The sequence below is a fragment of the Oncorhynchus nerka genome, linkage group LG19, assembly GCF_034236695.1.
Source record: "Oncorhynchus nerka isolate Pitt River linkage group LG19, Oner_Uvic_2.0, whole genome shotgun sequence".
NCBI classification, from domain to species: Eukaryota; Metazoa; Chordata; class Actinopteri; order Salmoniformes; family Salmonidae; genus Oncorhynchus; species Oncorhynchus nerka.
In genome coordinates this window covers 49204240-49221873 of record NC_088414.1, presented here as the reverse complement: position 1 = coordinate 49221873, position 17634 = coordinate 49204240, and the positions used below count along the sequence as shown (strand labels likewise).

Here is a 17634-nt window from a genome sequence, read left to right as displayed (position 1 = left end):
TGTAAACTTGGCAGTAGAAAACCTAAACAGTGTATCTGACCACTCAGCTTCCCTATCAAACCTATAAACTTCAAGCAGACAACCTAAGAAAATTATCAACATTGACAAATGGTATGATGAAGAGGGCGGCAGGTAGCCTAGTGGTTAGAGAGTTGGACTAGTAACCGAAAGCACGAAAGTGCTGTTGGAATGAATGCTTATGAGCCTGCTGCTGCCTACCACCGCTCAGTCAGACTGCTCTATCAGATCATAGACTTAATTATAATATAATAACACAAAGAAACACGACCCTTTGGTCATTAATATGGTCGAATCCGGAAGCTATCATCTCGAAAACAAAACGTTTATTCTTTCAGTGAAATACGGAACCGTTCTGTATTTTATCTAACGGGTGGCATCCATAAGTCTAAATATTCCTGTTACATTGCACAACCTTCAATGTTATTTCATAATTACGTACAATTCTTGCAAATTGTTGCATATACACTGACTATGTGCAAAGAACGCAAGAGAAGTGACACAATTTCACCTGGTTAATATTGCCTGCTAACCTTGGTTTGTTTTGAGCTAAATATGCAGGTTTAAAAATACTGTGTATTGATTTTAAGAAAGGCATTGATGTTTATGGTTCGGTACACATTGGAGCAACGATACGCACCGCATCGATTATATGCAACGCAGGACACGCTAGATAAACTAGTAATATCATCAACCATGTGTAGTTAACTAGTGATTATGATTGATTGAGACTTAGATACGCAGGACACGCTAGATAATATCTAGTAATATCATCAACCATGTGTAGTTAACTAGTGATTATGATTGATTGAGACTTAGATACGCAGGACACGCTAGATAATATCTAGTAATATCATCAACCTTGTGTAGTTAACTAGTGATTATGATTGGTTGATTGTTTTTTGTAAGATACGTTTAATGCCAGCTGGCAACTTACCTTGGCTTCTTACCGCATTTGCGTAACAGGCAGGCTCCTCGTGGTGTGCAATGTAATCAGGTGGTTAGAGTGTTGGACTAGTTAACTGTAAGGTTTCTAGATTGAATCCCTGAGCTGACGAGGTGAAAATCTGTCGTTCTGCCCCTGAACAAGGCAGTTAACCCACTGTTCCTAGATCAGTTAACCCACTGTTCCTAGACCAGTTAACCCACTGTTCCTAGATCAGTTACCCACTGTTCCTAGATCGTCGTTCTGCCCCTGAACAGGCAGTTAACCCACTGTTCCTAGACCAGTTAACCCACTGTTCCTAGACCAGTTAACCCACTGTTCCTAGACCAGTTAACCCACTGTTCCTAGACCAGTTAACCCACTGTTCCTAGACCAGTTAACCCACTGTTCCTAGACCAGCTAACCCACTGTGTGTCGGCTCAATCGGAAACAACCTTTACATTTCTATCACATCATTGTTTCAGCGACCCAGACTGAATAGAGCCCTTAGCCCACTAAACTCTTCATATGATATATAGAGATATGGACACTGAACTCTTCATATGATATAAAGAGATATGGACACTAAACTCTTCATATGATATAAAGAGATATGGACACTGAACTCTTCATATGATATAAAGAGATATGGACACTAAACTCTTCATATGATATATAGAGATATGGACACTAAACTCTTCATATGATATAAAGAGATATGGACACTGAACTCTTCATATGATATAAAGAGATATGGACACTGAACTCTTCATATGATATATAGAGATATGGACACTGAACTCTTCCAGTGGGGGCTGCTGAAGGGAGGACGGCTCATAATAGTGGCTGGAATGGAGCAAATGGAATGGCATCAAACACATGGAAACCATGGAAACCATGGAAACCAGGTGTTTGATGTAATTTGATACCATTCTACCGATACCACTCCAGCCATTACCACAAGCATGTCCTCCCCAATTATGGTGCCACCAGCCTCCTGTGAACTCTTTATATGGATTAAAGAGATATGGATTAAAGAGATATGAAATAAAGAGATATGAAATAAAGAGATATGAAATAAAGAGATATGGATTAAAGAGATATGAAATAAAGAGATATGAAATAAAGAGATATGGATCGAAGAGATATGAAATAAAGAGATATGGATTAAAGAGATATGAAATAAAGAGATATGAAATAAAGAGATATGGATTAAAGAGATATGAAATAAAGAGATATGAAATAAAGAGATATGGATCAAAGAGATATGAAATAAAGAGATATGGATTAAAGAGATATGAAATAAAGAGATATGAAATAAAGAGATATGAAATAAAGATATATGAATTAAAGAGATATGAATGAAAGAGATATGAAATAAAGAGATATGAAATAAAGAGATATGGATTGAAGAGATATGAAATAAAGAGATATGAAATAAAGAGATATGAAATAAAGAGATATGAAATAAAGAGATATGGATTGAAGAGATATGAAATAAAGAGATATGAAATAAAGAGATATGGATTAAAGAGATATGAAATAAAGAGATATGAAATAAAGAGATATGGATCGAAGAGATATGAAATAAAGAGATATGGATTAAAGAGATATGAAATAAAGAGATATGAAATAAAGATATATGAAATAAAGAGATATGAAATAAAGAGATATGAATTAAAGAGATATGGATTAAAGAGATATGAAATAAAGAGAGATATAGATTAAAGAGATATGAAATAAGAGATATGGATTAAAGAGATATGAAATAAAGAGATATGAAATAAAGATATATGAATTAAAGAGATATGAAATAAAGAGATATGAATGAAAGAGATATAAATGAAAGAGATATGCATTAAAGAGTTATGAAATAAGAGATATGGATTAAAGAGATATGAAATAAAGAGATATGGATTAAAGAGATATGAAATAAAGAGATATGAAATAAAGAGATATGAAATAAAGATATGAAATAAAAGATATGAAATAAAGAGATATGGAATAAAGAGATATGAAATAAAGAGATATGAAATGAAGAGATATGAATGAAAGAGATATGAAATAAAGAGATATGATATAAAGAGATATGAAATAAAGATATGAAATAAAGAGATATGGATTAAAGAGATATGAAATAAAGAGATATGAAATAAAGAGATATGAAATAAAGAGATATGGATTGAAGAGATATGAAATAAAGAGATATGAAATAAAGAGATATGAAATAAAGAGATATGAAATAAAGAGATATGGATTAAAGAGATATGAAATAAAGAGATATGAAATAAAGAGATATGAAATAAAGATATATGAATTAAAGAGATATGAAATAAAGAGATATGAATGAAAGAGATATAAATGAAAGAGATATGGATTAAAGAGATATGAAATAAAGAGAGATATAGATTAAAGAGATATGAAATAAGAGATATGGATTAAAGAGATATGAAATAAAGAGATATGGATTAAAGAGATATGAAATAAAAAGATATGAAATAAAGAGATATGGATTAAAGAGATATGAAATAAAGCTATATGAAATAAAGAGATATGAAATAAAGAGATATGGATTAAAGAGATATGAAATAAAAAGATATGAAATAAAGAGATATGGATTAAAGAGATATGAAATAAAGATATATGAAATAAAGAGATATGAAATAAAGAGATATGAAATAAAGATATGAAATAAAGAGATATGGATTAAAGAGATACGAAATAAAGAGATATGAAATAAAGAGATATGAAATAAAGAGATATGGATTAAAGAGATATGAAATAAAGAGATATGAAATAAAGAGATATGGATCGAAGAGATATGAAATAAAGAGATATGGATTAAAGAGATATGAAATAAAGAGATATGAAATAAAGAGATATGAAATAAAGATATATGAATTAAAGAGATATGAATGAAAGACATATGAAATAAAGAGATATGAAATAAAGAGATATGGATTGAAGAGATATGAAATAAAGAGATATGAAATAAAGAGATATGAAATAAAGAGATATGAAATAAAGAGATATGGATTGAAGAGATATGAAATAAAGAGATATGAAATAAAGAGATATGGATTAAAGAGATATGAAATAAAGAGATATGAAATAAAGAGATATGGATCGAAGAGATATGAAATAAAGAGATATGGATTAAAGAGATATGAAATAAAGAGATATGAAATAAAGATATATGAAATAAAGAGATATGAAATAAAGAGATATGAATTAAAGAGATATGGATTAAAGAGATATGAAATAAAGAGAGATATAGATTAAAGAGATATGAAATAAGAGATATGGATTAAAGAGATATGAAATAAAGAGATATGAAATAAAGATATATGAATTAAAGAGATATGAAATAAAGAGATATGAATGAAAGAGATATAAATGAAAGAGATATGCATTAAAGAGTTATGAAATAAGAGATATGGATTAAAGAGATATGAAATAAAGAGATATGAAATAAAGAGATATGGATTAAAGAGATATGAAATAAAGAGATATGAAATAAAGAGATATGAAATAAAGATATGAAATAAAGAGATATGGATTAAAGAGATATGAAATAAAGAGATATGAAATAAAGAGATATGAATGAAAGAGATATGAAATAAAGAGATATGATATAAAGAGATATGAAATAAAGATATGAAATAAAGAGATATGGATTAAAGAGATATCAAATAAAGAGATATGAAATAAAGAGATATGAAATAAAGAGATATGGATTGAAGAGATATGAAATAAAGAGATATGAAATAAAGAGATATGAAATAAAGAGATATGAAATAAAGAGATATGGATTAAAGAGATATGAAATAAAGAGATATGAAATAAAGAGATATGAAATAAAGATATATGAATTAAAGAGATATGAAATAAAGAGATATGAATGAAAGAGATATAAATGAAAGAGATATGGATTAAAGAGATATGAAATAAAGAGAGATATAGATTAAAGAGATATGAAATAAGAGATATGGATTAAAGAGATATGAAATAAAGAGATATGGATTAAAGAGATATGAAATAAAAAGATATGAAATAAAGAGATATGGATTAAAGAGATATGAAATAAAGATATATGAAATAAAGAGATATGAAATAAAGAGATATGGATTAAAGAGATATGAAATAAAAAGATATGAAATAAAGAGATATGGATTAAAGAGATATGAAATAAAGATATATGAAATAAAGAGATATGAAATAAAGAGATATGAAATAAAGATATGAAATAAAGAGATATGGATTAAAGAGATACGAAATAAAGAGATATGAAATAAAGAGATATGAAATAAAGAGATATGGATTGAAGAGATATGAAATAAAGAGATATGAAATAAAGAGATATGAAATAAAGAGATATGGATTAAAGAGATATGAAATAAAGAGATATGAAATAAAGAGATATGGATCGAAGAGATATGAAATAAAGAGATATGGATTAAAGAGATATGAAATAAAGAGATATGAAATAAAGAGATATGAAATAAAGATATATGAATTAAAGAGATATGAAATAAAGAGATATGAATGAAAGAGATATAAATGAAAGAGATATGGATTAAAGAGATATGAAATAAAGAGATATGGATTAAAGAGATATGAAATAAAGAGATATGAAATAAAGAGATATGGATTAAAGAGATATGAAATAAAGAGATATGAAATAAAGAGATATGAATGAAAGAGATATGAATTAAAGAAATATGGATTAAAGAAATATGAAATAAAGAGAGATATAGATTAAAGAGATATGAAATAAGAGATATGGATTAAAGAGATATGAAATAAAGAGATATGAAATAAAGATATATGAATTAAAGAGATATGAAATAAAGAGATATGAAATAAAGAGATATGAAATAAGGAGAGATATAGATTAAAGAGATATGAAATAAGAGATATGAAATAAAGAGATATGAAATAAAGAGATATGAAATAAGGAGAGATATAGATTAAAGAGATATGAAATAAGAGATATGGATTAAAGAGATATGAAATAAAGAGATATGAAATAAAGAGAGATGGATGAACTATTTTATTTGATTTAAGCAATTAAATAAGCCAGTTAAAGAACACATTCTAATTTACAATGTTACTAAACTCTTCATATGATATAAAGATATATGAATGAGTGAAATAGTTAACCAATCGCTACTCAGACTATCTGCATTGACCCTTTTTGCACTAAGTTTTTTGACTCATCAAATAATGCTGCTACTATTTACTATTTGTTACTTTATTCCTAGTTATCTACCTCAATCACCTCGTACCCCTGCACATTGACTCAGTACTGGTACCCAGTGTATATAGCCATGTAATTACCCAGCACCCCCTGCACATCGACTCAGTACTGGTACCCTGTGTATAGCCATGTTATTACCTTGTACCCCTGCACATTGACTCAGTACTGGTACCCAGTGTATATAGCCATGTAATTACCCAGCACCCCCTGCACATCGACTCAGTACTGGTACCCAGTGTATTTAGCCATGTAATTACCCAGCACCCCCTGCACATCGACTCAGTACTGGTACCCTGTGTATATAGCCATGTTATTACCCAGCACCCCCTGCACATTGACTCAGTACTGGTACCCTGTTATTACCCAGCACCCCCTGCACATCGACTCAGTACTGGTACCCTGTGTATTTAGCCATGTAATTACCCAGCACCCCCTGCACATCGACTCAGTACTGGTACCCTGTGTATATAGCCATGTTATTACCCAGCACCCCCTGCACATCGACTCAGTACTGGTACCCTGTTATTACCCAGCACCCCCTGCACATCGACTCAGTACTGGTACCCAGTGTATATAGCCATGTTATTACCCAGCACCCCCTGCACATTGACTCAGTACTGGTACCCTGTGTATATAGCCATGTTATTACCCAGCACCCCCTGCACATCGACTACACCCTGTGTATATAGCCTACCCAGCACCCCCTGCACATTGACCCTGTGTATATAGCCATGTTATTACCCAGCACCCCCTGCACATTGACTCAGTACTGGTACCCTGTTATTACCCAGCACCCCCTGCACATCGACTCAGTACTGGTACCCTGTGTATTTAGCCATGTAATTACCCAGCACCCCCTGCACATCGACTCAGTACTGGTACCCTGTGTATATAGCCATGTTATTACCCAGCACCCCCTGCACATCGACTCAGTACTGGTACCCTGTTATTACCCAGCACCCCCTGCACATCGACTCAGTACTGGTACCCTGTGTATATAGCCATGTTATTACCCAGCACCCCCTGCACATGACTCAGTACTGGTACCCTGTGTATATAGCCATGTTATTACCCAGCACCCCCTGCACATCGACTCAGTACTGGTACCCTGTGTATATAGCCATGTTATTACCCAGCACCCCCTGCACATCGACTCAGTACTGGTACCCTGTGTATATAGCCATGTTATTACCCAGCACCCCCTGCACATTGACTCAGTACTGGTACCCTGTTATTACCCAGCACCCCCTGCACATCGACTCAGTACTGGTATTACCCATCACCCCTACCCTGTGTATTTAGCCATGTAATTACCCAGCACCCCTGCACATCGACTCAGTACTGGTACCCTGTGTATATAGCCATGTTATTACCCAGCACCCCCTGCACATCGACTCAGTACTGGTACCCTGTTATTACCCAGCACCCCCTGCACATCGACTCAGTACTGGTACCCTGTGTATATAGCCATGTTATTACCCAGCACCCCCTGCACATCGACTCAGTACTGGTACCCAGTGTATATAGCCATGTTATTACCCAGCACCCCCTGCACATCGACTCAGTACTGGTACCCAGTGTATATAGCCATGTTATTACCCAGCACCCCCTGCACATCGACTCAGTACTGGTACCCTGTGTATATAGCCATGTTATTACCCAGCACCCCCTGCACATTGACTCAGTACTAGTACCCAGGTATTACCCATCACCCCCTGCACATCGACTCATCGACTCAGATACATTTGATAGTACTATTATATATTGATATATTATCACTAGTATTATAAAATATGTCTATTTTTATCATATTTGTATAGTACTACTGATATTGATTACTGCATTGTTGGGAAAGAGCAAGAAAAGTGTTTTCATTGTACTTGTGCACGTGACAAAAACTTGAAAACTTGAAGACATTTACAAACATTTAAACCAATGACTTTATTCCAGCAGCATCTATCTCTCTCTGTTGCTACCATGTTGTGTTGCTACCATGTTGTGTTGCTACCATGTTGCAGCAGCGTCTATCTCTCTCTGTTGCTACCATGTTGTGTTGCTACCATGTTGTGTTGCTACCATGTAGCAGCAGCGTCTATCTCTCTCTGCCTCAACAGAATAACAACATTGGTCATAGGTTGACATAAATCACCATCATTACCCAGATCTATGATGGCACATACCATTACCCAGATCTATGATGGCACATACCATTACCCAGATCTATGATGGCACATACCATTACCCAGATCTATGATGGCACATACCATTACCCAGATCTATGATGGCACATACCATTACCCAGATCTATGATGGCACATACCATTACCCAGATCTATGATGGCACATACCATTACCCAGATCTATGATGGTACATACAGTGGGCTAAAATCAGGGTCAAAATCAGATATCCTTTAACAAATGGACATTGAAACCAAAGTATACACCTCACATACATGGTTATAGGCTTAACAAAAGAAGACACCCGTACCATGTCAGATATAGAGTTGAAATGTTTTCATTTCGAGTTTGCATCTCAATATTACACTTTATATATCCCAGAATCCCAATCACAATCACAGAAGACTGAAATATAACACAACGGTTTGACATAGAAACACCAGACTTTCAGCGTTCAATTATTTATTATTTTTATGTTTATTAAATTATGCAATTATGACAAAAAACTAACATTCCACCCATGAGGCTACTAGGTCATTTGACTGCAGGAAATGGCTACTTTAAAATCTAAAACAGGGAGAACACGACCATTCAAAAGTTGGGGGTCACGTTAGAAATGTCCTTGTTTTTTGAACGAAAAGCAAAAATTTTGTCCATTAAAATAACATAGAATTGATCAGAAATACAGTGTAGACATTGTTAATGTTGTAAATGACTATTGTAGCTGGAAACGGATGATTTTTTTAATGGAATATCTACATAGGCGTACAGAGGCCCATTATCAGCAACCATCACTCCTGTGTTCCAATGGCACGTTGTGTTAGCTAATCCAAGTTTATAACTTTAAAAGGCTAATTTATCATTAGAAAATCATTTTGCAATCCTTTTGCAATTATGTTATCACAGCTGAACTGTTGTCATGATTAAAGAAGCAATAAAACTGGCCTCCTTTAGACTAGTTGAGTATCTGGAGCATCAGCATTTGTAGGTTCGAGTACAGGCTCAAAATGGCCAGAAACAAAGACTTTTCTTCTGAAACTCATCAGTCTATTCTTGTTCTGAGAAAAGAAGGCTATTCCATGCGAGAAATTGCCAAAAAACGTAAGATCTCGTACAACGTTGTGTACAACTCCCTTCACAGAACAGCGCAAATTGGCCCTAGCCAGAATAGAAAGAGGAGTGGGAGGCCCCGGTTGTCACATCTGCTCCGCCCTCTGGCTCTCTGTGTGATTGGAGACAGGTGTGCTGGAGTCAGAGCAGATCCCTACCAGCTGCAACTTGTTCCATAATCAAGACCTCTACAAATACTCAGTCCTGCCACTTCCATCTCTGCTCAGCCAGTTCATGATTTTAGCCATTTATGAATTTTCAAGATCCTGTTACTCTGCTGTGCATGTTCCCCTGCCTGACACCGTTTATCCTCTCATTGTAGTCTGTCTCTGGCTCCTGTCTCCTGTTCCACATCTCACCACCACTACCTTGGATTCCCCTGAGGACCTGTTTACCCTGTTCTACTCAGACAACTCCAAACTCAGTCTCCACATCTCACCACCACTACCTTGGATTCCCATCAGGACCTGTTTACACTGATCTACTCAGCCAACTCCAACCTCAGTCTCCACATCAAGTTTTTCTGCAACTCATCTGAGCTTCCCCGGATCTGCACTCCATATCTCCCCGTGTAACAATAAATATTTTGGTTAATTCATCCTTGTTTCCTCATCTGAGCCTGGTCTTCGGTTCCACCGTGTCGCTCAGCTTAACACCGGTGCCTAACTGAGCAAAGAGAAGTACATTAGTGTGTCTAGTTTGAGAAACAGACGCATCACAAGTCCACAACTGACAGGTTCATTAAATAGAGTTCCTCTGTCCAGTGTCTGTGTTCTTTTGCACATCTTAATATTTTATTTTTATTGGTCATTCTGAGATGAGGCTTTTCTTTGCAACTCTGCCTAGAAGGCCAGCATCCTGGAATCGAACCCACAAATGCTGATGCTCCAGATACTCAACTAGTCTAAAGAAGGCCAGTTTTATTGCTTCTTTAATCATGACAACAGTTTTCAGCTGTGCTAACATAATTGCAAAATAGTTTTCTAATGATCAATTAGCCTTTTAAAATGATAAACTTGGATTAGCTAACACAACTGGAACACAGGAGTGATGGTTGCTGATAATGGGCCTATATAGATATTCCATAAAAAAAATTTTTTCCATTAACAATGTCTACACTGCCCCTGAACAGGCAGTTAACCCACTGTTCCTAGGCCGTCATTGAAAATAAGAATTTGTTCTTAACTGACTTGCCTAGTTAAATAAAAGGTAAAAAATAAAAAATAAAAATAAATAAAAAAATTGATCAATTTGGTTATTTTAATAGACAAAAAAACAAGGACATTTCTATCTTCTACGTGACACCAAACTTTCGAACGGTCGCGTTCATGTATTTCCTATGTTTTCTTAGGAAAGTCTAACGCGTAACCAGGATCAGGTCACATTGAATCACCATAACATGATATAGAAACATAAAATCACAAACACCTGAGGAGATATTCAGTAGACAGCTTTACAGGGACTAAAGGTCAGGGGCTAGAGGTCAGGGGCTAGAGGTCAAGGACTAGAGGTCAGGGGCTAGAGGTCAGAGGCTAGAGGTCAGAGGCTAGAGATCAGAGGCTAGAAATCAAGAGGTTAGAGGTCAGGGACTAGAGGTCAGGGGTTTAAAGTGCTGAATTCCTCTCCCTGTACTCCAGACCGATACCATCATTATAAACAATTATAAATCACTAGTCATCAAAATAAAATCAAACACCTGAGGAGATATTCAGTAGACAGCTTTACAGGGACTAAAGGTCAGGGGCTAGAGATCAGGGGCTATAGGTCAGAGACTAGAGGTCAGGGGCTAGAGGTCAGGGGCTAGAGGTCAGAGGCTAGAGGTCAAGAGGTTAGAGGTCAGGGACTAGAGGTCAGAGGCTAGAGGTCAAGAGGTTAGAGGTCAGGGACTAGAGGTCAGGGGATAAAGATCAGGGGCTAGAGGTCAGAGGCTAGAGGTCAGGGACTAGAAGTCAGAGGCTAGAGGTCAGGGGATAGAGGTCAGGGCCTAGAGATCAAGGACTAGAGGTCAAGGGGTTGGAGGTCAGGTACTAGAGGTCAGGGGCAAGAGGTCAGGGGATAAAGATCAGGGACTAGAGGTCAGGGGCCAGTGGTCAGAGGCTAAGAGGTCAGGGGCCAGAGCTCAGGGAGCAGAGGTCAGGGAGCAGAGGTCAGGGGTTTAAAGTGCTGAATTCCTCTCCCTGTACTCCAGACCGATACCATCATTCTAAACAATTATAAATCACTAGTCATCAAAATAAAATCACAAACACCTGAGGAGATATTCAGTAGACAGCTTTACAGGGACTAAAGGTCAGGGGCTAGAGGTCAGGGCCTAGAGATCAAGGGCTAGAGGTCAAGGGCTAGAGGTCAGAGGCTAGAGGTCAGAGGCTAGAGATCAAGAGGTTAGAGGTCAGGGACTAGAGGTCAGGGGATAAAGATCAGGGGCCAGAGGTCGGGGGCCAGAGGTCAGGGGCTAAGAGGTCAGGGGCCAGGGGTTTAAAGTGCTGAATTCCTCTCCCTGTACTCCAGACCGATACCATCATTCTAAACAATTATAAATCACTAGTCATCAATTATTTACCATGTATCAATACAACTATCAGTTCCACCACTTTTATGTCTGTCAACAACTGTGTGACTATCATTTACAACAAACCCACAGATAAATATCCATCTATATGTTTACTACAACACCCACACATAAATATCCATCTATATGTTTACAATAACACCCACACATAAATATATATATCTATATGTTTACAATAACACCCACACATAAATATCCATCTATATGTTTACTACAACACCCACACATAAATATCCATCTATATGTTTACTACAACACCCACACATAAATATATATCTGCAATATGACCAGACAGCAGTATAAAAGTGGGATGACAGAACAGAAGAGACTTGTCTGTTCAACAAACAAAACCCTCAAATCCATTGTGCGTCCCAATGGGCCCCTATCAGATGGCATCCTATTCCCTATATAGTGCACTACTTTAGACCAGATGGCACCAAAATGATGCCATTTGGCACTTTCCCCAAGGTACAGATCTAGGGTCAGATTCCCCAAGGTACAGATCTAGCATCAGTTTCCCCAAGGTACATATCTAGTGTCAGTTTCCCCAAGGTACATATCTAGCGTCAGTTTCCCCAAGGTACATATCTAGGGTCAGATTCCTCTAGGTACAGATCTAGCATCAGTTTCCCCAAGGTACATATCTAGGGTCAGTTTCCCCAAGGTACAGATCTAGGGTCAGTTTCCCCAAGGTACAGATCTAGGGTCAGTTTCCCCAAGGTACAGATCTAGGGTCAGTTTCCCCAAGGTACAGATCTAGGATCAGTTTCCCCTAGGTACAGATCTAGGATCAGTTTCCTCTAGGTTCAGATCTAGGATCAGTTTCCTCTAGGTTCAGATCTAGGATCAGTTTCCCCTAGATACAGATCTAGGATCAGTTTCCCCTAGATACAGATCTAGGATCAGTTTCCCCTAGATACAGATCTAGGATCAGTTTCCCCTAGATACAGATCTAGGATCAGTTTCCCCAAGGTACAGATCTAGGATCAGTTTCCCCAAGGTACAGATCTAGGATCAGTTTCCCCTAGATACAGATCTAAGATCAGTTTCCCCTAGATACAGATCTAGGATCAGCTGACCCAAGATACGTTCCGTTATCATGATTCTGTTATCATTATTACAAGCGTATTATATTCTAAATGGTCTTGTAACTAGTACTTAGATCATGTTGAACAACAGAAACTACATTCCGGGAACTTTCAATACATCAGAAGAGGAGAGGCAGGAATCATCCAACCAGGATTTCTGGAAAGCCAGGAAATTTATTGAAAGGAGAAATGCTGTGATTGGCTACTAGAGGTTAGGGAAGAGGAGGAGAGGAAGGAGATGGAGTCTCTCTCTCTCTCTCCCCTTCTCCCCTTTCCTTTCCTTTCCTCTCTTCTCTCCCTCCCCCCCTCTCCCCTCCCTCTCTTCTCTTCTCTCCTCCCCTTCTCTCCCCCTCTCTTCGCCCCTACCTCTCCTCCCCTCTCCTCTCTCCTCCCCCTCTCCTCTCTCTCCCCCTAGTCCTCCCTCCCCCCTCTCCTCCCCCTCCTCCCCTCTCCCCTCTAGAGGAGGCCTTCAGGTCTGCCAGACCCGTGGATCTTGAGGTATATCTTGGAGTCCTGGTCTCTGTCCTGTATCCGGCGGTGCAGCGTGCGCCTGAAACACACCAGGTACAGAGGCAGCAGGAAGCCCAGCATACTGACCCCCAACAGGCCTACATTCACCCAGAGTGGGTCTCCCTTCAGAGGGCCCATCATGGCCATGAAGAGCGGCTGCTGGAACAGAGCAAACAGAGCAGACACCAGAGACTGCATCCCCGTCAGACTGCCAAACTGAGACGATGGGTACCTAGAGAGATACAGAAAACACGCATCAGTATACACACACACACACCCTGTGTGACATTATAGAAGTACTCACACATCAATACACACACACACCCTGTGTGACATTATAGAAGTACTCACACATCAATATACACACACACACCCTGTGTCACACAGCAGCATAGAGACCTCCAGTAGCAGAGTGGATTATAGAAGTACTCACACAGCAGCATAGAGACCTCCGGTAGCAGAGTGGATTATAGAAGTACTCACACAGCAGCATAGAGACCTCCGGTAGCAGAGTGGATTATAGAAGTACTCACACAGCAGCATAGAGACCTCCGGTAGCAGAGTGGATTATAGAAGTACTCACACAGCAGCATAGAGACCTCCGGTAGCAGAGTGGATGAACCCTCTCACAACAGTGTGGAGGACAAATGACAAGATCTGAGGAGAGAAGGAATAAATCAGACGACAGTCAGTCTGGTACCCAAAATGGATACAGGGGCGTCCAGGCAGTAGGGGCTAGGGTGTAGAGGCTAGGGTGTAGGGGCTAAGGGTGTAGAGGCTAGTGTAGAGCTAGGTTGTACCCAAAATGGCATACAGGGTGTAGGGGCTAGGGTATAGGGGCTAGGGTGTAGAGGCTAGGGTATAGGGGCTAGGGTGTAGAGGCTAGGGTGCAGGGCTAGGGCGTAGGGGCTAGGGCATAGGGTATAGAGGCTAGGGTATAGAGGCTAGGGTGTAGGGGCTAGGGTATAGGGGCTAGGGTATAGGGGCTAGGGTGTAGGGGCTAGGGTGTAGGGGCTAGGGTGTAGGGTATAGAGGCTAGGGTGTAGGGTATAGAGGCTAGGGTATAGGGGCTAGGGTGTAGTGGCTAGGGTGTAGGGGCTAGGGTGTAGGGGCTAGGGTGTAGGGGCTAGGGTGTAGGGGCTAGGGTGTAGGGGCTAGGGTATAGGGCTAGGGTATAGGGGGGCTAGGGTATAGAGGCTAGGGTATAGGGGCTAGGGTAAGGTTATAGGGCTAGGGTAAGGTTATAGGGGCTAGGGTGTAGGGCTAGGGTGTAGGGGCTAGGGTATAGGTGCTAGGGTAAGGTTATAGGGGCTAGGGTGTAGGGGCTAGGGTATAGGGGCTAGGGTAAGGTATAGGGGCTAGGGTGTAGGTGCTAGGGTGTAGAGGCTAGGGTGTAGGGGCTAGGGTAAGGTTATAGGGGCTAGGGTGTAGGTGCTAGGGTATAGGGGCTAGCGGCTACGGTGTAGGGGCTAGGGTATAGTGCCTACGGTGTAGGGTATAGGGTGTAGGGGCTAGGGTATAGCGGATACGGTGTAGGGTATAGGTGCTAGGGTATAGGGGCTAGGGTGTAGGGGCTACGGGGTAGGGGCTAGGGGTAGGGTGTAGGACAGGGCTCTCCCACCCTGTTCCTGGAGAGCTACCCTCCTGTCAGTGGAGGCTGCTGAGGGGAGGACGGCTCATAATAATGGCTGGAAAGGAGCGAATGGAATGGCATCAAACACATGGAAACCATAGAAACCATCATGTATTTGACACCCATCCACTTATTTTGCTCCAGCCAATACCGCTAAGCCCGTCCTCCCCAATTAAGGAGTCACCAACCTCCTGTGCCTCCTGTAGGTTTTACACTCCAACCCTAGATGTAACTAACCTTCAGCTTATCAACCAGTTAGTTATTATAATCAGGTATGCTAGGGTTGGAATGAAAACCTACAGGAGGGTATCTCTCCAGGAACAGGGTTGGAATGATAACCTACAGGAGGGTTTCTCTCCAGGAACAGGGTTGGAATGATAACCTACAGGAGGGTCTCTCTCCAGGAACAGGGTTGGAGTTAAAACCTACAGGAGAGTCTCTCTCCGGGAACAGGGTTGGAATGAAAACCTCCAGGAGGTTATCTCTCCAGGAACAGGGTTGGAATGAAAACCTACAGGAGGGTCTCTCTCCAGGAACAGGGCTGGAATGAAAACCTACAGGAGGGTAGATCTCCAGGAACAGGGCTGGAATGAAAACCTACAGGAGGGTAGATCTCCAGGAACAGGGTTGGAGTTAAAACCTACAGGAGGGTCTCTCTCCAGGAACAGGGTTGGATTTAAAACCTACAGGAGGGTCTCTCTCCAGGAACAGGGCTGGAATGAAAACCTACAGGAGGGTCTTTCTCTAGGAACAGGGTTGGTGTTAAAACCTACAGGAGGGTCTCTCTCCAGGAACAGGGTTAGAGTTAAAACCTACAGGAGGGTATTCTCTCCAGGAACAGGGTTGGAGTTAAAACCTACAGGAGGGTATTCTCCAGGAACAGGGTTGGGGTTAAAACCTACAGGAGAGTATCTCTTCAGGAACAGGGTTGTAGTTAAAACCTACAGGAGGGTATCTCTCCAGGAACAGGGTTGGAGAGCCCTGGGATGTATTGTCTAGAAGCTGATACTGCCCACTACAGGGAGAACAGGCCATGTCTAGCTGTAGTTCCACTGTAAAGCCTATAGGAGGAGACAGAGCACTGCTCTCTTCTCATTCCCATATCAGCTGTCACTGACACTGGTCCTGGAAAACTGCTGCTCATTGGCCAAAAGGTGGTGAGGAGGCGGGGCGTAGTTTGAGTGACAGTTGGACAGACCACTCACCTGCAGAGGGAGGTTGGGCACCAGGCAGGTGATGCCAAATCCCACCAATAGGACATTGGTCAGGATGAATGCTCGCATGGCATTGGTCACCTTCTGGATCTGTCTGTCTCTGCGCTTGGGCTGATCCCTGGGGGGGAGAGGGAGGGGATATGAGAAGGGAAACTAGAGGAAGTCAGAACCTATTCCCAACATTTAGCAGATCTCTTATCCAGAACAACTTCCATTAGCGCATTCATCTTCAGATAGCTAGGTGGACCAGTCATCCATCAGTACATTCATCTCCAGATAGCTAGGTGGACCAGTCATAGTCAGGACATTCATCTTCAAATAGCTAGGTGGACCACATTCATTCATCCAGATAGCTAGGTGGACCAGTCATAGTCAGTACATTCATCTTCAGATAGCTAGGTGGACCAGTCATAGTCAGTACATTCATCTCCAGATAGCTAGGTGGACCAGTCATCAGAGTCAGTACATTCATCTTCAGATAGCTAGGTGGGACAACCACATATCACAGTCATAGTAAGTACATTTTCCTTAAACAAAGTAGTTATCAGCAAAGTCTGTGCAAATCAACCCTTAACCCCGAAGCACATAACCCTAGGAACTAACCCCTAGCCTCTAGGAACTAACCCCTAGCCTCTAGGAACTAACCCCTAGCCTCTAGGAACTAACCCCTAGGCTCTAGGAACTAACCCCTAGGAACTAACCCCTAGGAACTATCCTCTAGGAACTAACCCCTAGCCTCTAGGTACTAACCACTAGGAACTAACCACTAGGAACTAACCACTAGGAACTAACCCTAGCCCCTAGGAACTAACCCCTAGGAACTAACCCCTAGGAACTAACCCCTAGGAACTAACCCCCAGCCTCTAGGAACTAACCCCCAGCCTCTAGGAACTAACCCCTAGGTACTAACCCCTAGGAACTAACCCCTAGCCCCTAGGAACTAAACCCTAGGAACTAACTCCTAGGAACTAACCCCTAGGAACTAACCCCTAGCCCCTAGGAATTATCCTCTAGGAACTAACCCCTAGCCTCTAGGAACTAACCACTAGTCTCTAGGTACTAACCCCTAGGAACTAACCCCTAGGAACTAACCCCTAGGAACTAACCCCTAGGAACTAACCCCTAGGAA

General features: G+C 40.1%; 1 protein-coding gene across 1 annotated transcript in view; it reads right to left on the bottom strand.

Annotated features, from left to right (window-relative positions):
- Nucleotides 1–13604: 13604 nt before the first annotated feature.
- The window catches only part of LOC115121388 (large neutral amino acids transporter small subunit 4-like), a 48593-nt gene continuing 44563 nt past the window's right edge, over nucleotides 13605–17634 (bottom strand). Inside the window, exons 11-13 of the mRNA XM_065005010.1 lie at nucleotides 16497–16623; nucleotides 14242–14315; nucleotides 13605–13890 (exon numbers count right to left, since the gene is read on the bottom strand). Coding sequence (XP_064861082.1) covers nucleotides 13605–13890; nucleotides 14242–14315; nucleotides 16497–16623 — 487 coding nt within the window. The remainder of the gene's footprint in view (nucleotides 13891–14241; nucleotides 14316–16496; nucleotides 16624–17634) is intronic.